Genomic DNA, 24467 nt, shown 5'->3' with positions numbered 1-24467 from the left:
TCAAATCCCGTGGAGGGTCACTGGGTAATGTAGTCCTTTGTTGTCTGGGCAGGGGATGACGAAGGCGGAGCAAGGGGCGTACTCCTCGTCCCCGATCGCGTCAATCATGAGCACGGGGCGGAGCGGGAGGACCAAGCGCCCGAGTACGTCCTGCCCCGCCGGAAGTGAAGGTGCGGGTTCAGCCGCGGGCTCCGAGCGGGTGAGGCGCGCGGAAACACCGGCGCCTAGAATCGGTGGGGGCGGGTGGCGGACGCCGCAGCTGGGGCCATTTGAGGGGAGCCCCTGGGGCCTGAAGGGCGTTTGTCAGGCGGTACAGAAGGGAACCCGTTGGAGAGGGGAGAAGGGGGCGGGTACGCCCTGTCTAGGGGAGCATGTTTGGCGACCCGGAGTTCCCAAGTCGAGGGGGTAGGGGAGGGCGGGGTTCTGGACGGAGTGTCTTTTGGGAGGTGGCGTGTTCGGGCTGTTATTTAAGAATTGGCAGAGCAAGTGGGGTGGGCCTCGGTTCAAGATATGAGTCGATTTAGAAGGTGGAGGGCCCAGGAGAGGGTGGGGTGCAGGAAGCTTGGGAGCGTTTGAATGTTTTGCGGGCCCAGGAGACCTCAAGGAACTGGATGAGGGGCCGACTGTGGACCCAATTTCATCCGATCCCTATCCTCCTGCCTCCCTGTTTTTGCAGCCCCTGCCCGGATGGCAGCAGTAGTTATAGGGGGAGACACCATGGGCCCCGAGCGTATCTTCCCCAACCAGACTGAGGAACTAGGGCCACATCAGGGCCCTACGGAAGGCACTGGGGATTGGAGCAGCGAGGAGCCTGAGGAAGAGCAGGAGGAAACGGGGGCAGGCCCAGCTGGCTACTCCTATCAGCCCCTGAACCAAGAGCCTGAACAAGAGGAGGTGGAGCTGGCACCGGTGGGGGATGGAGAAGATGTAGTTGCTGATATTCAGGATCGGATCCAGGTATGGTGGAGGAGGCCCTGTTCTGGCCAGGTGAAGCTGGGATCCCTGAAGAGCTGGCCCTGAGCTGTCTTCTCTGGCTCTGCAGGCCCTGGGGCTTCATTTGCCAGACCCACCACTAGAGAGCGAGGATGAAGAGGAGGAGGGAGCTACAGGATTGAGCAACCACAGCTCTATTCCCATGGACCCGGGTAAAGAGAACATTTTTTCATTCTATAATACTGATGGAGAAAAGGGACTGGTCAGATCCAGTAAAGGGAAGTCACAGAGGAACACCCTGATCCTGAAATGATAGTTTGTAATCTAAGATTTTACAGACTTCGGAATCCAGGTGAAACGCTATTGTGCTAGACTTGGGTGGTGGGCAGGCTTGCCTGGAAATAACAAGATAGATTTGGTCGCCCTCTGAGCCCAAGGGTTATGGGTTAATTCAAGAAATGGGGAGCAGAGCTGGTCCCCTAGTTTCTATCCCCTCCCTGACTGTTCTCTGTGATTTCAGAACATGTGGAGCTAGTGAAAAGGACGATGGCTGGAGTAAGCCTGCCTGCGCCAGGAGTTCCGGCCTGGGCTCGGGAGATATCAGATGCCCAGTGGGAAGATGTGGTACAGAAGGCCCTCCAAGCCCGGCAGGGGGTCCCAGCCTGGAAGTGACTAGCCTGAGAGCTGCCTTATCCCCTTGCATTCCAGGCCAGAACCAGCACAGGACTGAACACATCCCTGGTTGTAACGTCCATCTCCATCTTTCCCATCTCCCTTTCCACATCAAGGCAAATCAAGACTTCTTCTCAGAGACCCACTTTATTCAGTTCTGTACATATGGGGACATCGGCCCAAGCCCAACCCATCTTAGCATGTATCGCTCTGTGGAGAATAAAGCACCCTATGTACACAGCCAAAAGCTGCACTCCTGTGCCCCTGGGACCTGGGTCTGGCCCTCCTCAGCCCCTTGCCCTTCCAAGGTGTCCAGCAGGGCAAGTGGGGGCCTGCCCATCATCAGCACCAACCAGGAAATAAACAGGTGCTGAGGGAGCCATGCTCGGGGCACTGTGCCCTGCTGCCTCCTGGCTTTGGGAGCCAACAGCCAGGGAAAACAGTCAGCCCCAGGGTGGTCCCTTCCATGTCTGTGATCCCAGGGCTGCTGCTCATCAAAGAGGGGGCACAGGGTAGGGTGTTGTTCACCCCCTTCTCTTGGTCCGTCTGGGCCCTATATTCATCACCTGTGGTCCACAGCCTATGCTTTTCTCCTTTTGACCTCCCATGTGGTCTTGGTCAGGCAGGGGTTAAAGAAAATAATTCAGCCCCATCAGCCTGCACACTGCTGGGGCTGGGGACCTATTTGTGCCTGTTGGGGGTTGGCTCCCCTCCAGCTACTCCAGGGGCCAATGGGGCCTGACCTAACTTTGGTGAGAGTAATCTCCTGCTGCTCCCTATGTGCTTCAGGGGAGGGAGCGAAGGAAAGACACCTGGAGTTCAAGAGGATGAAGGGAAGGAGAGAGGAGCGTTATGTATTCCTGTGTGTATTTCTCAGAGCAGCCTCAGGTAGCTGTGGGGTTAGGAGCAGGAGGGGGACAGGCATCCCCAAGTTGTCTGAGCGCTGAGGATCTCAGTGCTCAGCCTGTCTGTACTAGCCACAGGGAGGCATGAACACATCTGGGGGAGAAGAGGGACCACTGTGTAAGGGTCCCCGCTTCAAGTGCTGCATCCCCTCCCTAGAGTAGCTAGAGAGGCACTGCCTTGCCCCAAGTCAGCCAGTGGGGAGCAGAGGGTGAAGGGCTAGGGCAGCGTCCCAGGGCTGAGTGGGCTGTGGCCCTGCGGAAAGACGGTGAGGGGGTCAGAGAGCCTCCTGGCTGGCAGTTAGGAATTCTTCCGCCCGCTTGTGTGCCTCCAGTGCCTTGATGGTGTACACGTCCTGGGGCAGCTCTGACTTCCGCCGAAGCAGCACCTTCTCCTTCTTGATGTCCTTAAGCATCTGCATGTGGGTACCGAGACAGTGAAGGATGCTGGTCAATTCCCAAGAGATTCTATGGTTTCCTCCCCTTATTCCTGGGCTCTGCTGCTCCCATCTCTCCCTTCCAGAGCTTTTATTTCTGCTCCCCACTCCCTCTGTGCCTTCCCACCTGCACGGCCTCTGTCTCCACTGTCCTCTTCAGAAGCTGGATGTCCTCTGCCGTGGGGGTCTCTGTCTCCATCGAGTACACAGGAGGCAGTGGTGGAGGCGCTCGAAACATGGGATACTGGGTAAGGAAAGGAGAGGCACAAGCAGGTGCTGAGAGCCACTTCAGAAGTTGGTGGACCTGTCTGCTTCGTGTTCCTCCTCAAACAAACCCTCCCTCGGCCAAACTGGGCCCTGGAGTTCGGAGCAGTGGCAGCAGAGCCTCACCTGGGGATTAAGTCGGGCCAGCTCCTCAATCTTTTGCCACATCTCTTCCCTTTCCTTCATTCGGAACCGGCCCCTAAGGGAGCAAGGACAGGATTGGAGGAGGAGAGTGGGCTTGAGAGAGAACCAGAGGGACCCCAGGGGTGAAGATGGAAGCCCCCAGGTAGAGAGACACTCACTTCTGTTTCTCTGCCTTGTACTGTTGCGTGCAGTCATCAAACAGCTTCTGGTTCATCTCCATAAACAGCTTCAGGGCGTTGTAGATCAGTCCATGGATTGTCCTGCCGCCAGGAAGAAGGATCGGGTATAGGAGGTCTTACCAACGCTGAGGGCGGTGCCAGGACCCCAGTCTGCTCTCTCCCAGGAGGAGTCTCTGCTAAGAGTTTTTGGAGACCTCTGCAGCGTAAACTGCTTTCTCTAGCCAAATCATGTGACTGGACTGGCATTTCAGGGTCTTCTTTTTTTTTTTAAACATTTTATTTATTTATTTGACAGACGAGATCATAAGTAGGCAGAGGCAGGCAGAGAGAGAGGAAGGGAAGCAGGCTCCCTGCCAAGCAGAGAGCCCGATGCGGGGCTTGATCCCAGGACCCTGGACCTGAGCCGAAGGCAGAGGCTTTAACCCACTGAGCCACCCAGGCACCCCAGCAATTCAGGGTCTTTATAGCTATTGGTCCGCCTGTCCGTCCTTCACCTCACCCCATGCTCCAAGACCTACCTTCTTCCCAATGCTTCCTACCCTCTGGCCTACACTAATGGTCTCCCCGCAGCAGGGTGGACGGTATCGGCACCACAGTGCACTTGTGTTCAGCAGGAAAACCTCTACAACGCTGGATTCAGCACAGGCTACAAAGATCACATGGGCTTCTCAGAGCACGCCATGAGGTCTCCAAAGCCGCCCACTATCTGGCCATAGAAAGGACACGAGCCCTGCTCTGCTGTATGGTATCACAGCCCTCTCACAGAGCTGTCCCCTCCCTGGGCAGGTCCTCAAGGGCCTCAAGCACCCCCCACCTCCCCCCGCTCAGTGGCCAGATGAGTCCCGCTGGCTCTTTGGTTCTTCCCCACCCTTACGGGGTCACAAACCAGAGCCCCACCATCCAGCCCTGCCCCAGCCCCGTACTTGTTCCAGTGGCTCTTGGAGTTCCTGTAGAGGGCAGGGAACATGATGGGGAGGACTCGGGCAGCATTGTCACTTATCAGGCTCATGATGTACTCATTGTTCCAGTAATAGAGGGCGCGCTCTGCCACCTGGTGGGGACAGGTGGGACTCAGCGGGGACACGGATAGCTGCTTAAAACCCTCCCCAATTTCTGGGAGGCAGGGAACGGGGATGTCAGTCTCACCTGGAAATGGGGGCTGGAGACACACTTGGCAAGCTGGCGGAAGAGTGGTTCCATCACTTTGCTGAACTCCGAAGGTTCAATGACATCCAGAATCTCCTCTAGCTCATTCAGGAACATGACTTCCTTGGGGCTATGGGTCTTGGGCCAGAACTTGAGAAGTCCTACAATCACCTGTGAGGAGGGCACAGGGATAAAATTCTCCCTCAACACCTGCCTGCCTCTGCCAGAAGTCTCCCAGCCCCCTCCCCCAACTTGGGTGGGCACTGCTTGGGTGGCCTCCCCTAACTGCTCACGTTTCTCTGACCAGGACCTGTTTCCTACGTATACATAGGCTCTACTCTTCCTTCAGAGAGGAAAGCGTGTCACCTCTTGGGTCACATCCCTCTTGAGCCCCTGCTTATGGCATTACTTAATAGGCAGACTGGCAAGTCTAACGGACAAGAGGTGTCCTGGGGCTGGGAAGGGGAATTACCGGCTCCGTGAGACTGCTTTCCTTCTCCAGGAACTGTACCACGCAGTAAGCCAGCTGCAAAAGGTTGAAGCAGGAAGGAGGTGAGGTGCAGGGACCAGGTCTCAGAGAGGTCAGGGACAGAAGCAAGAGCCCAGAATGGAAGAAGAGATGTACCGAGGAATTACCCACCCACTCCTTCTGCCACCCCCATCCCAGCTGGAATATCTTCCCCTCCCTCTCTTTTCTCTGCTGCCAGAGTCAGGAATCATCAGGAGGAAGGCAGCTCACCTGAGGGTGGTAGACACTCAGGGACTTGACCTTGTGAAGGGGAAGCAGGACACGGATGAGGAACATCTTGTGCTCTTCCTTAAGGGGCAAGGCAAAGCCGTTGATGATGCTAGGAGTTATGGGAGGCTTGTTAGGACCAAAGGACCGGGTCAAGTTCAGCGCTCCAATCCTTCCAGCCTCCCATAGGCATGCGTCCCCCCACCCCACCTCTCACCTGCCAAGAATCTCTAGGAGCTCAGCAATTCCATTGTGATGTTCTGTCTCATAGATGAACCTGAGGGAAGAAAGAAAGGCTCTCCTGATAATCCCTGATGTCCCTCCAGCACTCTGCAGAGTCCTCCTACCTCCCTGCTCCCACCCCCACTTAGCAGGGCTTGCTTTGCTCCTAAGCCTGGCTTCTGGCCTCACCTATAGAAGATGTGGTTGATCTGCCGACGAATATAAGCCCGGAGCCCCAAAAACTTGCCATAGATGCGATGCAAGATGGTCTTGAGGAAGTCCCGCTCTCGAGGATCCTCACTGTCAAACAGGTCCAAGAGCTGGGAGCCGGCAAGGGGAAAGGCAGTTGAGTGAGGCAGGAGCCAGGGAGAGCTAGGGTGACCCGGGGTCCTAGCCAGGGGACAGCTAGAGATTCTCTGGATGGGGGGCGTGGGGACAAGTCTCTGGCAAGCAGAGATATAGCTCTCCCCAGGGCAATGTCTGGATACGCACATTTACGTGCCCCACTGCCGGGGAAGAGGTAACTGTTTCAGTTATGCTGGAAGCTTCCTGAGAGCAGAGAGGTTTGTTTATCCCTCCCACCACCACCTACCTGTCCCTTTGTACCAGACCCAGCTGAAAGCCCATCTATTCAACATATGGAGATGGAACAGGGCTGCCTCAAGGGGGTGCGGGGCTACAGTTCATGGACTAGAAGGAGGGCAGGACAGGGACTTCAGCGACTCACAGCAAGGACAAACTTCTGGTCGATATACTTCTTTGCTATGTTTGGCTGGAAATCAGGAGACTCAAGGAAACGTAAGAAGAACTCATACACGAGCTGTTGGGGGCAATGAGCATCCATTTAGGGGGAGTTCCCCAAGGTCTGGGAGATCCCCCCTAGCTGCAGGTCCCCAAACACCCCACCCCCTGTAGCCAGGCCAGACTGCCCCCTCCCTCTGATACCTGCAGGTGCGGCCAGGCGGCTTCCAGGGTGGGCTCATCCTCTTCTGGGTCAAACTCAGCCCCGGTGGGGTTTGATGAAGGTGGCAGCGTCCGGAAGAGGTTCACTGAAAACTGAGCAGTAGGACCCAGGTGAGCGCTCCTGTCGGGTTTCTCCACAGCCACGGTCCCTCCCCACTCGCCCCATTGCCCCGTGCCCACCATGGTGACTGCCTCAGGGTAGATGGCCTCAGTAACAACATCGCGGCTATGGGTGATATACTCCACCATCTCGTTGAGTCCTGCCCGCTTCACCTCCTTGAACTTGAGGTCACTGAGCGGATCTGACACAAAGTCAAAGAGGACGCAGCACTGGCGCAGCTTCTGGATAAAGAGCTCCTCCCGCTCCTGGGTGGGCGAATCTGGGGGCGGGGAGGCAAGGGTCACACTTTCTTCCCCAGCCCTTCACTGCCCTGTGCTACTCGCCTTACAGGGTTTTCCCCTACCCTGACCTGCCCCCCCCCCCCCCGCAACCCAGCCCCGGTGGAACTCCCTCTCATATTCTCTAGAACTTCCATCCCTCCAAAATACCCCAAAAGCCTCCACCTGCCAGTGCCCCCGGGACCCCCTAGGCCTGGTGTACCAGCACCCTTGACCTTTTCCAAGTACCTTTCAGGGCAGGAAGCTTCTGCAACTCCCGGTTTTTGCTGAGATTGAAGCGGGATGAGCTTTGCCGTCGCTCCTTCTTGACAATCTGGGGCCCTCCAGAGTACTTGATTTTGCTGAGCTGCGTTGGGGGTGGCGTGCTGTTGCTGGGACGCTTGTTGGATGATGGGGGCTGGGGCTGGGGCTGCGGCTGGGGCTGCGGCTGGGACTGGGCCTAGTCAAACAAGTGGCTGGTTGGAGTCGGCTCCCCAAGGTATGCCTCCCACCCTGGGCCACTGCCCATTCCACACCCCCAACTCCCCCCTCATCCATCTTTGCCTGTGCAGGCCTGGGCAGCCACATAGCTGTCTCCCTCCCTGGAGCAGCTCCAGTCAGCATCAGAGATAGCTAAGGTCTATTATCCCTAGAAGAGAGGGGTCGAGAAGCCTTGTCTTCCAAAATGACGCCTACTGCCTGGGCATCAAGAGCCTTCAAAATGCTTGTTCTGGGGGCACCTGGGTGGCTCAGTGGGTTAAGCCGCTGCCTTCGGCTCAGGTCATGATCTCAGGGTCCTGGGATCGAGTCCCGCATCGGGCTCTCTGCTCAGCAGGGAGCCTGCTTCCCTTCCTCTCTCTGCCTGCTTCTCTGCCTACTTGTGATCTCTCTCTGTCAAATAAATAAATAAAATCTTAAAAAAAAAAAAATGCTTGTTCTGGTTCACGAACAGGCAAATCTAATTGATGAACTGATGGTACCAGAGGCAGAAAAGTGGCTATCTCTCCAGAGGAGGGCTGGCGGGGGTGTGGGCTTAACTAAGAAGGGCCCTGAGGAACATTCTGAATAATGGAAATATTCTCTCTCTTAACTGGATCTGGGAGGTGGGTCTTAGAGGAAACACAGGTAAAAAGTCATTAAGCAGCACATGTGAGATTAGTGTACTTTACTGCTTCACTGAGTCACATTCTTCAGTTCAAGGTTAAAAGAAACACCGCCCCCAATAAAAAAGTTCAAAGAAATTTATTCTTATGTCTCAGTAGTTTTAACTATGAAAAATATAGCTTAAGAAAAATCCTACAGGGGGTGCCTGGGTGGCTCAGTTGATGAGCGTCTGGCTTTTGGTTTCAGCTCAGGTCACCGTCTCAGGGTCCTGGGATGGAGCACTCAGTCAGGAGTCAGCTTGAGATTCTCTCCCTCCGCCCCCCATCCCACAAGCACATATGCACACTCTCTCTCGCAAATAAATAAGTAAAACTTAAAAAAAAAAAAAAGAAGAAGAAGAAGAGGGGTGCCTGGGTAGCTCAGTTAAGCATCTGCCTTTGGTTCAGGTCATGATTGCAGGACCCTGGGATCAAGTCCTGCACCAGGCTCCCTCCTCAGTGGGGAGCCTGTTTTTCCCTCTGCCTGATGCTCCCCTTCTTACCCTCTATCTCTCTGACAATAACAAAATCTTTAAAAAAAAAAAAAAAAAGAAAAATCTTACATATGAAAGAAGGCTTTTGTGTACTTTCTTTACAGTGCTATTTATAAAAGCAGATAAATAAATGGATGGATGGATGGATGGAAGGAAAATCATGGAGTTAAAATTATGTTTATAAAAACTATGTACTAAATGTAATCATACATGGTTCAGCTGTGGAAAACATTTACATAGTCATAGTAATTTGCCCCAAATTGGTGATAAGTATTTTGGGAGCATGGGAAATGTCTGTGTTGGAGATATAAGATGCTGAGGCCTTAATTTTCCATAGTAGAAAGTCAAGAGATAATATCTAACACTAGAAAATTAAAGAGGGGCGCTTGGGTGGCTCAGTGGGTTAAGCCTCTGCCTTCAGCTCAGGTCATGATCTCAGGGTCCTGGGATGGAGCTGCGAATAAGTCTCTCTGCTCAGCAGGGAACCTGCTTCCCCCCACTCCCTCTGCCTGCTGCTCTGCCGACTTGTGATCTCTTTCTCTGTCAAATAAATAAGTAAAATCTTAAAAAAAAAAGAAAAGAAAAAGAAAAGAAAAATTAAAGAACAAAAAGCAGTAAAAGAATCTTATTTGGAAGCACAGAAGTCAATTTCCAAGGAAACGGGAGTTCAAAGGGGTCTCCAGAGAGCAATAGGAGAGCGGGGGGCTAGGCAGGCGCTGCTCTGTTCATTACAAGGCCAAGGGTACTACCTGACTTTCCTGACAATGTACATGTTGTCATGTTGATAAAAACTTTAAGATAAAACGAAGCTGAAAACTATGTAATGACAGAAAATTGCTTCCTATGCTAAGGTAAATAAGGATAATGCAAAACTGTACAAGCAGAATGAGCTCACCCACATTGTACCACATGCACAAAACCAAAACCCAGCGCAGAAAGAAAAAACAAGAGCAAGTCCGCCACGGTGTTCATGACTATCTCCCATTGTGGCACAATGATACAGGACTTTTCGTCTTTCCTAAATGTTCTGCCGGCTGACCCTTTTATATAATTGGAGAAAAACTGCTGATTTTTTAAGGCTGTCTCTCTACTTCCTCCCAGACACAGGTGTGGGAGCCCCACAAAGCCCATCTTCAGACGGCTACACACAGGTGTGTGGCTGTCCGCCCCCAGGTCCTGCCAGGTAACCACCTGCGGGGAGAGGGCAGAGGCGAAGCCACAGGACAACTTGCCCCCCGAGACTGCAACAGGACCAGAGGACCGAGGCCATGCCCAGCTGGGTACCCACAGGAGAAGCTGTGACCTTCTGTCCTCATACCTGCCATCCCCACTGGCCCTCCAGTCTCCTCCCCAAACTCTGACTTCCTACCACAGGAATGGGAGAATGCGAAATCCTCTGGGGTAGGGGGAAGGGGAGGAGGACAGAAATGCTATGCTTTGCAGGCTCTGAATTTTTTTATAGAAACAATTATGTCAAGCTTGTGACCTATCTGGGGATCAGAGGAGAAGAGAGACGCACTGGATCCAGCCTGGGGCAGGCCTGTGGGTCCAGGGTAGCTCATTACCTTTTTGGCCATCTGGCCTTCTCCTCCACCTGAAACGACTGCTCCACACACTAACCTGACTAGGGAAGTGCAAGGAAATGGGGCAAGAGCAGCCGCCATACTCGTCTTCTGCTGTGACCAGCGTGTGGCCAGCATGATTTGGGGCAGACTGTGCAAGGCGCCCTGGCGTCTGGGGTCTCTCTTCTGGCATATGGCGGATGGGTCATACCTCAGTGAGGGATAGGGGGGGAGAGGCAGAAGGGTGGGAGACCAGAGCCTGGTGTGTGTCAGACACATCCCTGCTTCCGGCCTTAATTTCCCTGTTGTAGGAACAACCAAACCCTTATCTGTGGAGCTTAGTGGTTGAGAATACAGACTCATGCTAAGACTGCCTGGGTTCGACTCCTGCTCTGTCATTTATTAGCCCAGTAACCTCCAAAAGTCACACAGTCTGCCTGCCTCAGTCTCCGCATCTGTAAAGTGGAGATGACAATAGTACCTACCTCATAAGGTTGTAATAAGGATTTAAGGGAACATTATATGACTCACAGTTTTTTTTTTTTTTTTAAAGATTTTATTTATTTATTTGTAAGAGAGAGAGAGAGAGTGAGAGCGAGCACAGGCAGACAGAGTGGAAGGCAGAGTCAGAGGGAGAAGCAGGCTCCCTGCGGAGCAAGGAGCCCGATGTGGGACTCGATCCCAGGACGCTGGGATCATGACCTGAGCCGAAGGCAGCTGCTCAACCAACTGAGCCACCCAGGCATCCCTGACTCACAGTTTTTATTAGAAGTGTCTTCTACGATTATCACGATTAATTATTTCCCATCCCTGGATTTTAGGAACGCAACCTGGAAATTCCTCAAACTAGCACACCTCAAAAGTTCCTATGGGACTTTTGTCTTCCCTGGTCTAAAATGGGGGAAACCAAGTGCATCTGGGTGGTTCAGTCAGTTAAGCATCTGACTCCTGATTTCGGCTCATGATCTCAGGGTTGTGAGATTGAGCCCCGTGTTGAGCTCCATGCTGGGCTTGGAACCTACTTAAGATTCTCTCTCTCCCTCTGCCCCTCCCTGCCTTTTCTCTCCCTCTCTAAAAAAAATAAATACCATGGGGGCACCCAAGAAAGCATTTCATCTTTCAAGACACATTTAAGTTCCACCCTCTTCCAAAAAGCCTTCTCAACTCCAACCCTGCAGTGTCCAGTACCTTGCCCTTGACCTCTTGACACTACTTGTCTGTTTCACTGGTTCTGGGATCATCCCCAGTGATGTCTCTTGCTTGGTGTGTTCACATGTCCAACTAGGTAAGTTCCCTGAAAGCCAGGACCCTGGTTTGCACTCCTCTGCGTCCCCTCAGCACTGGCACCTAATAGTCACTCCATGAAGGTCTGGATGGTTGACTGACAGGGGGCCAAGCCCAGACCTTTCCTGTCCCAAGTTGGGACCTATGAGAAAAGAACACTGCGTGGTGTCAGGAGCAGAGGAGAAGGGAAGAACATTAGTGATACCAGGGCCAAGGGCTCAGAAGAACAAAATTCTAAGGAAGAACATATTTCTCTCTGTCCTCCCAGATTAAGACAGACCCCTAGCACCTCCATAAGCCTCACGCAGAGGAGAGGTCCAGGGAAAGGAGGCACTGGACCCAGAAAGGGAGAAGCAAAGCCTCAATTTCCTCTGTTAACAGAGAAATGAACTAATCTCCAAGTAAGGTTAAGAGAACAGAGGGCTGCATGGCTAAAAATCAAAGTTTAAAAAAAAAAAAAACAGGTCGATGCCTAAGGTCTCTTCCCTACTAGGATTACATCACTGAAGGTGGGGGAGGCCTGAGAATAGCTGAGCTCAGCCTGCCCCACTACAGCCCATCCCACCGGGCCACCCTGGTTTTGTAAGGATCCTTGGCTCCCAGGCCCCAGACACAAAAGGCATCTGACAGACAGCTGGTCCAGCCAGCAGCACCGGGCTGCCAAATGCCAGTGAGGCATTCCTGGTCTTTTCACTTTTCCCTGGGAAACATACTTGTCAGAAGGGATGTAAGGGGCTGTGCCAGCGACCCACTTCATGTTCAACTCTTTCTCCTAAAAGCTTCAGTTTTTTTTTTAACACGTTTTTTAAAGATTTTATTTTTTAGTAATCTCTATACCTAACAATGGAGCTTGAACTTACAACCCCAAGATTAAGAGCAGCAGGCTTTCCTGATGGAGCCAGCCAGGCGCCTAGTAAAAGCTTCAGTTTTTTTTTTTTTAAGATTTTATTTATTTATTTGAGAAAGAGAGAGAGTACACTAGAGGGAGAGGAGCAGAGGGACAGGAACAAGCAGACTCTGTGCTGAGCTCAGAGCCTGAGGTGGGGCTCGATCCCATGACCCTGAGATCGTGCCCTGAGCCAAAATCCGGAGTCAGACACCTAGCTGGCTGAGCCACTCAGGTGCCCCAAAGCTTCAGCTTTTGACTCTTCTACTGACCCAGGCTGGAGGTGGGAAGCAGGTGAGTCCCCTGGAGAACCTTCTGTAACCCTCCCATCATGGGTGGACACTGACCAGAGGCAAGCCAGCCAACCCACTCCCCACCCCTTACTGTTCTGCCTGGTCCCTTCTGAGACTATGTCATGGCCAACTCCTCTGCCTGAGCTCACTCTCCTCCCACCTCCAAGAAGCATTCCCAGATTCAGGCCTCCAGCAGTCAAGTGGGACTTCAGATTTAGGCACCAAGTTCACTTTTAATAAGAGACTGCCACTAAACTTGCCCACTCTGAACCAATCCCAGTCCAAACTGATCTTAACACAGCCACCATTAATAACCAAACTCAAATATTTAAACCTGAAGCAGGAGACAGAAATACAAATTAAGCACTACAGAAAGTATTATGGCATGGGGCGTCTAGGTGGCTCGGTCATGGTTAAGCGTCTGCCTTCAGCTCAGGTCATGATCCCAGGGTTCTGGGATTGAGCCCCAGTTCAGGCTCCCTGCTCCACAGAAAGTCTGCTTCTCCCTTTCTCTATCAAATAAGTCAATAAAATCTTCAAAAAGAAAAAAGAAAAAGAAAGAAAGTAAGAAAGAAAAACGCAAAGATTAACATCACTGCTTTTGCTTAACAAATTAACTAGTCAAATAAAGATCATTTTCGTGTAAAAGCCCCAAGACCGCAGGGGCATTCTCTCCTCTCCAGAGCTCCATCTAGCTGTGCTTCATTATTTTCTCCCTTCATTTATTGACTAAAGTCATGCTAAGCCTTAGAGATTAAAAGGTGGCCCCTGTCCTCAGAGAGCTCACAGTCCAGTGGGCGAGACCAACACGCCAGCAGCTCTCAGGGGTATGAAAAAGCAGAGAGGGCCACCATGGATCTGGGAACACAGGCTCTGGCTGAATAATTAGCGAAGACACTCCTGCAGGCGTGACTTCTGACTTGGCTCTCAAAGGACACACGAGTTCAGCAGGCAAAGAAAGAGCACAGGAAAATAAAGTCGTCCACGCCAGCGGAATCTCATCAGTAAGGGCCCAGAGTTATAAAAGGGCTTGTATTGGAGGATGGGAAGTCCAGCGGGGCTGAGAAACCAGGAGGGGAGCAGGAAGAATGGGGTGGGGCCAGCTCACAGGGGTCCAGAGTGTGAATCTGAACTGTAACCCCTAAGCAGTGAGATACCAAGAGAGCTTTTTTTTTTTTTTTTAAAGATTTTATTTATTTGACAGAGAGCACATGCACACAAGCAGGGGGAGCGGCAGCAGAGGGAGAAGGAGAAGCAGGCTCCCCACTGAGCAGGGAGCCTGATTCGGGACTCAACTCCAGGGTCCTGGGACCATGACCTGAGCCTAAGGCAGACACTTAACAGATGGAACCATGCAGGCGCCCCAATAGAACCTTTTAAATTCAGGATTGATAAGATAAAAAAATGTTTTTAGGGTAACAACTCTGGGTACTGGGAGGACAGACTGAAGTGGGTAAGATTGGGATAGTGTCTTCCTCCCTCTGTCCCCACTCCCAGAACTCAGGATGGGGAACAGGATATAAAAGGGTCCAGGGCAGTGAGCTGTTCTCTCCATAGACCAGGAAGGACTGCTGCCTGCAGCAGTGGGTCAAACGGGAGCCTGACCCCATCTCTCAAGCTCCTTTCCACTCTAAGACTCTTCAATAACCTCAGAACCAGCATATCATGTCAGTAAGAACCTGGGAGAATTGGCTCCTGGGCCACACCACACCAGATTGCATTCTAGCTCAACTGTTTACTGGCTGAGTTAACCTCACTAAGCCTCAGTTCCATCTGTGAAATGGGATGATGATGATAATGGAATGACCTCAGGGGAGTGTTGTCTAGATTAAGTGAGATTAAAAGATTAAATGCCAGGCGCCTGGGTGGCTCAGTGGGTTAGCTGGGGTCATGACCCCGGGGTCCTGGGATCAAGCCCCGAATCGGGCTCTCTGTTCGGCAGGGAGCCTGCTTCCTCCTCTCTCTCTCTTTGCCTGCCTCTCTGCCTGCTTGTGATCTCTGTCTGTCAAATAAGTAAAAAAATTAAAAAATAATAAATAAATAAAGTAAAAGATTAAATGCAAGCAAAGGTCTGAGGACAGAGCCTGGGAAATTGAACAGTGTGAGTCCTCAAATTCAAGTCAACCCAACACCTGTGACCACGACCTTATTTGGAAACAGGGTCTTCGCAGACATAATCAAGTTGGGGTGGGCCTTAAGTCCCATACAGCTGGTGTCCTCATAAGAAGAGGGCAATGCAGGGGCACCTGGATGGCTCAATCAGTTGAGCCTCCAACTCTTGATTTCGGCTCAGGTCATGCTCTCAGGGTCCTGGGATCAAGCCTGGTGTTGGACTTCCGGCTCAGAGGCGAATCTGCTTATCTCCCTTTCCCTCTGCCACTCCCCCTGATTGCATGTTCTCTCCCTCACAAATGAATAAATAAATCTTTAAAAAAAAAAAGAAGAAGAAGAAGAAGGAGGAGGAGGAGGAAAGGTGAACAGAGAGACATAGAAAAACAGGGAAGAACCCTATGTGAAGACTGAGGAGGAGATTGGAATGATCTATCCATAAGCCAAGGAACAGCAAGGATTGTTGAAAACCACCACAAGCTAGGGAAAGAGGCATGGGAGAGACTCTTCCCTGGAACCTCAGAAGGACACGGACTGTTGACATGTCAATTTCAGATTTCTGGCCTCCAGAACCATGAGAGGATCAATCTCTGTCATTTTTTTTTTTTTTAAGATTTTGTTTATTTATTTGACAGACAGAGATCACAAGTAGGCAGAGAGGCAGGCAGAGAGAGAATTGGGGAAGCACGCTCCCCGCCGAGCAGAGAGCCTGATGTGGGACCGTAACCTGAGCCAAAGGTAGAGGCTTAACCCACTGAGCCACCCAGGCGCCCCAATCTCTGTTATTTTAAGCCATCTCATCTATAGGCATGTGTAATGGCTGCCCTGGGACCCTGACACACAAGTAACTACTCAATAAAATAAATGGTGGCTGCTATCATTATTAGGATCAGTTGAAAAGGCTCTGGCAAATGCATGACCCAGGGTAAAAGCGCCCCAAACTCTGCACTAGAAAAAGCAAGGGAAGGACTGTGCCAAACGGCTTTGGAGGACCTGAGCCTGGCAGCCCAGCCCCCAACTCTTCCACCATCCCTCTGCCCAGGGCCCCATGGGGACAAGCCTGGAAAATCATGCACAGTTCCCGCCCTGTCTCCTACAGGGGAGCCCTAGGCAACGTTTCACAGAACAGAGCCCAAGGTGAACTCAGCACTCTCCTCTTTCAGAAAGGCCTCGCTCATATCGACCCCACTGCCTTTAACCCATGTTTCCAGAAAGGCAGTGGAGAGAAATCCCCACAGTTGGTCTCAGCATCTTTCCTAGCCTATTTGAGCTTTCATTTTCCTACCTATGAAAGGAGACGGTTAGACTCTAAGGTCGCCTCCAGCACTTTTCTGAAGTTGACTGGTTTGCTTATTGATCACTAATGCATTCAAATACAGGTACTTCTGGTGTGTCAGGTCCTTCAGCATGGGAGGGGAACCTCACAGAGCTCAAGCTGACACAAGGGTTCAAACTGATGAATAACGAATTTACATCAAATTGTTTAACTACAGCTGTGGTTCTTTGCTGCCCTGACCACGTCCTGTCGGGGAGGGATAGGGAGGTGGTCAAGGAAGGCGGCTTTTAGGACAAGACATCCAGTCTACCTAGTAACCAAACAAGTGGGAGTTAGTTAGGCAAGAGATGAGAACTGCCCTCTAACTATTCCTTTCTGTCCCTTTAAATCCTGTCTCTAAGTCCCTCTTGCTGCTTTGAATGTCGGTTGCCAGCTCCCAGCCACCTTCCCTGTGGGTCCCACAGATGTCACCATTCCTAAAGGGGAGACTGAGCCCAGAGGAGTGTTGCCCAGGAGCGCGGACTGATTATTTATTAAGAACCAAGTGCATGAGGACACCTGGCTGGGTCAGTCAGTAGAAGCACGTGATGCCTGATCTTGAGGTCGTGAGTTCAAGCCCCACATTAGGTGTAGAGATTACTTCTTTTTCTTTCTTTCTTTTTTTTTTTTTAAGATTTTATTTATGTATCTGACAGAGAGAGAGCAACGTGCGTGCACAAACAGAGGGAGTGGCAGGCAGAGGGAGGAGCAGGCACCCCGCTGAGCAAGGAGCCCAATGTGGGACTCAATCCCAGGACCCTGAGATCATGATCTGAGCCGAAGGCAGATGCTTTACGGACTGAGCCACCCAGGCATCTCTAGAGGTTACTTTAAAAAAAAGTTAATAAATATAAATAAAAACACCCCCGACCTCCAAAAAAAGAACCAATGCATGAGCATAGAGGTACGTGGAAAAAGCAATGCACCAGCTCCAGCACACCCAGCTCCTCCCCTCAGAGTCCACAGTCTCGTGGAGAGAAACACATGTTGGACAAATAGTTACAACATCCAGTGATAAGGCCTATCCTAGAGACACGCTCAGATTACTGCATAAGTGCAGAGGAAGGAGGAATTCATATTTTGTGGTCCCCACCTCCCTTGTTTGTAAAATGGGAAAAACCTACCCTGCTTCTTCTGATGATTTAAGTGAGACCTAAAATGACGGTCAGCAGTGTGAAAAGTGCTTGGATCTCTTTAGAGGTGATAGCGACCAGAAGTACCCAGAAAAAGCCAAAACCAGGGTTAACCCCAAACACTTATTAATCGATGTATTCTTCCCAAAAAACTCACAAGCTGTGCCCATAACTGGAGAGCTATTTCCTGTTGTCCTCCAACCCTCTGTACAGTTCAGAACAGGACAGAAGAAGCAGAGAAAGCAAGGATCACCAATTTCTGAGTAACACAGGTACTTGCTCAACGTGTCCCTGGGCCTGGCCACCATCTTGAGCATCTCACTTTGCACACTCCTGAACTTTCCTGGACATACTCTGGACTTAAGTCTCTCCACCCTCCAGTGCTCTTTCGGCTTGCCATTTATGGCTTTACAGCCCTAGATTGCCAAGCTGTGCTGACCTCTGCTCATGTCCATCCTTTAGCAGCTCCTCTACAATCAGAACCAAGGGCAGTGGGCCCAGCCCTGTCTGCAGTGTGGGGACACCAGCCTTTCCCCACCCCCTTGCCCTACCCTGAGCCTTGCTGAAGCCACTCGTCCCCCACTGAGCACCCGCGTACTTTTTCCCCTTCTCCCCAGCCCCTGATACCCTTAGCTTGCTGCCTAAGGAGAAGGGAATTCTCATCACTCACAGTTGGTAGACAGAGAAACGACCTGCATGGGAGCTGATGGGGAGTCTGAAGTCCCGCAGACTCTCTCTGCTCTACACCAGCCACAGGGGAAGGCTTCCCAAAGGCAGCTACCTGGCTGGGCTGTCCAAGTCCCTCCCAGGCTGCGGAAATCCTGTCCCTTCTGCTGGGATAACACCCAGCCCCCTGGGATCCCTCACCCACTGGGCATCAAGCACATGGAGCTGGTGCCTGCCCCGTAACTAGGGCCCTATCCGTGATCATTACCTCGTCGGTGCTCTCGCCTCCACCATCCTTGCTTGAGCTGCTGGGCTTGGCCGTGCCTTTGGCAAGCTTGGGGGGCTCCTGAAGGGGGAAGATGGAGGTAGTCAGCAGGTGCAAGGGGGAGAGAGTGGCCTCATCTGGACCCCTTAAGTCTGTGCTGTAATTATCTTCTGTCCAACTGAACCAATCAATCAATTGGAATCACGGAGCATGTACCCTGTACCCAGGCCAGGGGAGGAGGGCTGGGGATACACAGAGCGAGAGTCAGTCCCTCCACATAGTCTGGAATCTGATCAGGAAGACACTGTGAAGACAGGATAATTAAGCAAGATAGTGTTCTGTCACCACGCATGGCTGGTGTAGGAGTTGGGGTCTGGGAGGGCCTCTGTCTAGGAAGAACCAGGGTGAGGGGCTTGAAGGAGAAGCACCATAGCACAAGATACTCAGCCTATATGGGAAGGAGGAGCCAAGGCTCTCACGCTGGAGGGGAGGGAAACACCACTCCCCCCCCCCCCACCCAAGGCCATCTGCAAAGACCTGGAAGCCTTTTTTTGGGAAATTACAAATCACACCCAGACTAGAGGGTGCTACTGGCCCAATCAGGTATAGGAACTATCCCAAGAACTCCCCGGTAGACAAGCACAGAGACAGGGATGGGGGTAAAACCCTAACCTGCCACAAAGACGAGCGCTAGTCTGAAGTCTCCCTCGGGAACTGGGCTGCTGGCTCAGAGCTCTGGCCTGCCCAGCCTCTCTTCCTATGCTTCGGGCCAAAAAAAGCAACTGCACAGGGACAGGACGGGGAAAATGTGAAAAAGACTTGGGGATTTAGGTCTGATTGCAAGCTCAACACAAATCATCCAAGTGCCAGGGCTGTACCCCCTGACCTTCCATCCAATTAACAGAGTGTGGAGTGCTTGGCATGGGGGAGGGGGGGAGAGCAGGAAAGGGCCCCTGTCCTTGGCACTTCATGGGACTGTTTGGCCAGATCTGGTTCACTCGTGAGCATCAGACTGAGAGGGACAACGACAAATCCTAGGTTTTCTTCTGGCGAAATACAACCCATACTGGGAGTGGGTTCAAAAGCCTGTCCTGAGAGCAACAGCTGCAAGGCTGGGATGGCTCAAAATGGGAGGAGTCCCGGCAGTGGGTAAGCAAAGAAGGGGTTTTACGAATAAATGAAGAGCTGCATGCGAACTAAAGCAGCGACTTGTTCTATGTGGGTCCGGGAGCCCAAGAGCCATGGGATGAAGTGGCAGGAAGACAGGCTGAGGTTCTGAACGAGAAAGAATTTTCTCCTAGAGCAGCAGCACAGAAACTGGCTGCCTCATGGGGCTGCAAGCTCCCGGGTCCTGAGAGCCTTCCAGCAAAGGAGCATTCCTGACTCCTCTAAACCATGGGCAGAAGGGATGGGAGCCCTAAATGCAGACTCGGTCAGAGGAAGTCACTTCCAGCTCCGAGATTCTGCCGCTAGAAGGCACCTGAGCCCCTTCAGTGACAAATGTTAAGTCATAGGGACTATGGGGGCACAGGGATTTCTGCGAGAACAGAGCTCTGTGTGGGCTGGAGGAGGGGGCAGGGAGGAAGAGAGCCCTTCCCAGGTGTGGAGCAGCTCTACATGTCACAGGGCGCTCCTCCTTGGGGCTAAGCACCCTCTCCCCTGCCCACCGACCAGGCTGGGCACACTGACCCCTCGCCAAGGGGCCAGGGAGTATGGCTCAGAGCATGGGGTGTGGCGCAACAGGACGAGGGGGTGCAGGCACAAGTCACTGAGGTGCCCGCACGTTCCCCAGACATGGGCCACGTGGACAAAGCTGACCCATCTTTGCATGGGTTTCATCTCTCTGCTCCACCGCAAGCTCCTTCTCCTTTTAGCACCCCTCCACCAGCCTGACTGCTCAAACCTATCAGGGAGTGCTCCTAAGAGAGATCCCAGCTGCCTGCCTGCGTGGGTGAGTGTGGGGGCATGGGGAAGCCACGCCCACCACCCGTGCTCCCTGGCTCCTGCAGAACAGGGGGAGTGTGCACACGGCGGAGCACCCCAGTGCACCCCAGAGCACCCTACAACAGTCCAGTGTCAAGTGCCACCTGCATGGTGGTTCGGACCCCACACTCTGTTTCGGGCCCAAATCTTACTAGCTCTATAATCGTAAGCAGGTGATCCAGGGTCTCTGAGCCTCAGTCCTCAGCTTTTAAGTGACAGCAATCAAATGATCTAATCCCCTGTAGCAGTGTCCATGAGGCACGTGAATATCCCAATGTTAGCCAATGGTATGACTATTATCAAAAGCGAGAAGGTAGAAAGGAGCAGGGGCACACGGCCTAGGAACCTAAGAGGTACGTTCCCAGATCAGAACCTGAGGGAAGAGAAGGGAAGCAAATCACCTCGAGGGATTGACTTGGTACCCATCTACTGAGTGCCTACTGTGTGCAAGGAAGCTGGCCAGCCAAAATGGAGCTTAGTTATTATCTCAAGGGGGGAGAAAAGATTTCTTCACAATTAATTCTAGTCCACAGGAACACAGAAAGACCCCAAGGGACCTATCAAGTGTTCTGCAAACCCAGGGGAGGAGGGAGAGCTCCCTCCTAACTGAGGGCTCAGTTAGGGCTCAGTCAGGAAAGGCTTCAGGGAGGAGGCCGTGAAGGATGACCAAGACTGGGCCCAGCAGAGATGAAGAACGAGGAAAGGGGATGGACCCAAACTATAGATCCCCACCCACCCCTCCTCTCTGTTCCCACCCCATCTAGGCAAACCTCAGTCACACTGTCCCTCCACCCCCTCCGGACTTGTTAACACTGAAGGAGGCCAAATGCAACGGGAAATCAAGAACAGAAAGTTAAACCTTAAAGGGAATCAAAGATGCCTGGCTTTGTGCACCCCAATTCCGCCAATACTCTTTCCCAGCCAAGTACTATGGTCAAATATCTATGGTCCTAGCAAGTCTAAGAATCTTCTCAATCGTCTAGTAGAAGGCTTTTTGTAGACGGGACAGTATCTGTTCCAACAAGACTAAAAATTAAAGATGGGTGGGGACCTCACCAGCATCCTCTGAATTCCACACCCCTCCACACTCCTTGACGGAGCCCCTTAGCCTCAGGTGCGGCTGTGTGTCATTCACAGCTCCACTGCCCAAACCACCTCAGCAGGCCCACTCCCCAAGGACACAGGGCCTAAGTGCAGCACACCAACCTGCCAAGCTCAGGACCCCAGAAGCTTCAGTGCCTAGTACACCATCACCAGCCCTCCATTCAGAACCTCTGTCCCTTGAGGTTATGGGGACAACCCAGAATCACACTTGCCTGCCAAATCTCTGAAAGCCCTAAGATAAAGAGTTGAACTGATAAGGTCAGGGACGGCAACCCAGCAATCCAGCCCACTGGCGGGCAAATGAAAGCAAGACACCTCTGGGGTCATAAAGTGGCTGAGCAGAGCACCAGACCAGAGCCAGCCCCCACCACGAGGGGCCAACCCCAGGAGAGGAGAAGCTGGGGGAGGCTGGAACTGGTATCCTAGCATCCTCTGTGTGAGTCTGTACCTCAAAGGAACCACACCTCTGAGTCAGACCTCAGCAACAGCAGGAAATAGAAGGTAGAGAAAGGCAGGGATGAAGAACAGGCGAAGGCAGTATGGAGGTAGAAGAGGAAGCTAAAGAAGGCAACATCAAGAAACAGTCTGTATCAGGACACCATGAGGAAGTCAAGGGTGTCCAGGGGCGGCTATCTGGCCTTTGGGGTAAGAAGGAAAACTAATCCAATAGTAAGGGCAGATTCCCGATTTGAGGGTACTGTAGCCCAGGAAGGCAGGAATCCACCACTGGTGCAAAATTGGAAAAATGCAAAGGTTATCCTAAGATCAGGAATAAAAGGAGGAGCTTGCTCAGAGTAGGAAGGGTAACTGACTTAGGATGAACCTGCAAGTCGGTTGATGCCTGATAGGGAGGCTTTGGTACAAAGGAGGCCTTTAAATCAAGAGACCTCCTATTGCAGCTGGGCCTCCAAGCAGGCTGTGTGACCTTGGCCAAGTCCCTTCCCTTATCGGGACCTCAGTCTCCTCATCTGTATCACTAAGGATTGCACTGAATGCACTCAGAGGTCCCTTCCAGCATTGACGTTCTGAGGTTCCATCAACAGAAGGAAGGGCTCAGTCTGGCTTACAAGTTTGTGTGTGAAGGAAGAACTAGAGGGAGGGGCCTAGGCCAGATTTGGTGGAGGAGAGAGAAAGCAGAGCGGTTCTAGGTCAAGGAGCTTCGCGGGGAGGGAGAAGGGGCTGTAGGGGACGGTGGAGAAGGCCGGCCCAGGCCCAGGCCCAGGCATGTAAGAAGAGAAGGGGCTGCGCGCAATGGGGGGCGGGAGGGAGGGAGGTGGGCTGGAGGGAGGTGCAGTCTCAGATGAGGGGCTGTCCCAAACGGGTAAACGGGTGGGGAGTGGGGGGGAGAGGGGCGCTGGTGGAGAAAAAGCAGGGGAGTGACCTGGGAGTGGGGCAGATCTGGAGGGAGGTGGTTACCCAGGGCCGGGGGTAGGGGAAGGGAGGAATGGATGGAGGTGTACGCGGGGGACTCCATCCCAGGCAAGGTGAGGGAGGCTTCCCAGCTGCGGCACAGGCTGGGGGTGCGGCCAGCAGCGGGGGTGGAGAGCTAGCCCCGGGAGTCCTGCGGGGGCCGGACGGGAGGGTCAGTCTGGGGCTGTCCCGGGCCTGGCTCGGCCTCTCCCAGAGCTCCGCGCAGGCCCCGAGGCGGAGGCGCGAGGAAAAGGGCCACACTCACCTTCTCCTTCTTCAGTTTATAGGGCATCTCGGCCCGTCCGGACCCAGCCCGGCTCCTGCGGCCCCGCTCCGGCTCCGGCTTTGCTCGGCCGCACTCGGCCCGCTCGGCGTCTCTTCGCCACCGCCTGCGCGCTGCGCCCGGGTCGAGCGGTGATTGCGCCTCCAATTGGCCCGAACTCTTACAAACCTGCCTGACAACCAGGCGCCGCCTCCTCGGATTGGTTACTGGGGCCAAGCAGCTTCCTTTTTTTCTCATTGGAAAGGAAGAGTACAAACCGCCAGGGTTCGTCTCCCAGAATTGGTTGAAGCGGGAGGTCCCGCCCTAAAGTGGGTCGAGCTTAACAAAGGAGGCGGGGATAAGGGGAAGCCCTAGCATAGCACCCAGTGCCGCACTCCGGCGTCTGGTGTGTGTCGGCCTCGGCCATTCTTCGCAGCCCGGTCCCTTCCAAAGTGGCTTTTACTCTTTCCCTGCTCTGCTCCTTCGCTCAGTCCGAATGGAAGGAAAGAAGCCGTAAAATGAAGGGTACCTTTCTTCATCAGGATTACTTAGCACTAATTGCATATGCAAAATTGGTGGAGAGAGCTCCCGATTGTCCTCCAGGGAATCCGTTTCCTAGACGGGACTTGCAGAGAATGAAAGGAGAAGGCTGGCTCGCGGGGACCTTGGTGAAATTAAATGAAAATTCTGGGTTTGTTACAATTTTGGAAAGCGGGTCCCCATTCCTATTGCCAAGTGTCCTGTGATTGGGGAATCAACTAGACTGGAATACTTGGGAATACAGTGGAAAAGCTATCACGGTGTTGAGTGTCTTAGGATAGACATCCCTTACTTCCACCTTGCCCAAGCCAATGTCCTAATGAATGAGTATTTCCTGCCTTTAGGGGGTTTACTGACTGAAGTTCACAGACTTGTATGAACAGATGCTTAAGATACAATGTAATAATTACACAAATCTAGAAGTGGCTGGAGGAATATATTTCAGAAAGTCAACTCCAGGGGCACCTGGTAGTTCAGTCAATTAAGCTTCTGCCTTTGGTTCAGGTCAAGATCCCAGTGTCCTAAAAAAAAAAAAAAAAAAAAAAATGCCAGTGTCCTGGGATGGAGCCCAGCTTCTGGCTGGCTCCCTGCTCAGCCGGGAGCCTGCTTCTCCCTCTGCCTCTGCCCTTCCCCTAACTGGTTCTCAAGGGCAACACATGCTCTCAAATAAATAATTAAAATTAAAAAAAAAAAAAAAGTCAAGGGGTGCCTCGGTGGCTCAATCTGCCTTTGGTTCAGGTCATGATCCCAGGATCCAGCTGGGCTCCGTGCTCAGTGGAGAGCCTGCCTCTCCCTCTGCCTGCTGTTCCCCCTGCTTGTGTTCTCTCTTTGACAAATAAATTAAATCTTAAAAAAAAAAAAATCTAAGCCTGGGGCGGGGGTGTGGCATTTGGGTGGCTCAGTTGAGCGTCTGACACTTGGTTTCAGCTCAGGTCATGATCTCAGGGATGGAAGCCCCGGGCCGGGGTCCATAATCAGCATGGCCTCTGCTTAAGACTCTCTCCCTCTTCCCCTGTTCTTTCTTTCTCTCTCTTTCTCTCTCA

General features: G+C 52.5%; 2 protein-coding genes across 5 annotated transcripts; one reads left to right on the top strand and one right to left on the bottom strand.

Moving 5' to 3' along the window:
* Positions 1-43: 43 nt before the first annotated feature.
* On the top strand, positions 44-1852 carry MEA1 (male-enhanced antigen 1). 4 transcript variants are annotated; one of them, XM_004739878.3, is made up of 4 exons: positions 44-170; positions 677-957; positions 1043-1145; positions 1454-1852. In XM_004739878.3, exons 1-4 carry the CDS (start codon positions 56-58, stop codon positions 1603-1605), a joined length of 651 nt encoding a protein of 216 aa, XP_004739935.1. In that variant the 5' UTR covers positions 44-55; the 3' UTR covers positions 1606-1852. The 4 variants fall into 4 exon arrangements, with proteins under 4 accessions (XP_004739935.1, XP_012917620.1, XP_044927092.1 ...); XM_013062166.1 differs by having other exon boundaries at positions 112-199; XM_045071157.1 differs by having other exon boundaries at positions 137-233.
* Positions 1734-23056, bottom strand: PPP2R5D (protein phosphatase 2 regulatory subunit B'delta). Its single transcript, XM_013062136.2, has 16 exons — positions 22888-23056; positions 18129-18206; positions 7226-7436; positions 6779-6978; positions 6581-6691; positions 6363-6455; positions 5825-5955; positions 5631-5690; positions 5417-5525; positions 5150-5203; positions 4678-4848; positions 4455-4582; positions 3511-3612; positions 3335-3407; positions 3072-3188; positions 1734-2923 (listed from the first exon to the last, which is right to left on the bottom strand). The coding sequence occupies exons 1-16, from the start codon at positions 22912-22914 to the stop codon at positions 2786-2788; spliced, it is 1803 nt and encodes a 600-aa protein (XP_012917590.1). The 5' UTR covers positions 22915-23056; the 3' UTR covers positions 1734-2785.
* Between the last annotated feature and the right edge of the window lie 1411 nt (positions 23057-24467).

The sequence above is a fragment of the Mustela putorius genome, unplaced genomic scaffold, assembly GCF_011764305.1.
Source record: "Mustela putorius furo isolate JIRA1106 unplaced genomic scaffold, ASM1176430v1.1 tig00003983_pilon_pilon_pilon, whole genome shotgun sequence".
Lineage (NCBI taxonomy): Eukaryota > Metazoa > Chordata > Mammalia > Carnivora > Mustelidae > Mustela > Mustela putorius.
Note: the sequence above shows the minus strand (reverse complement) of the source record. Positions and strands in the feature narration are given on the sequence as shown.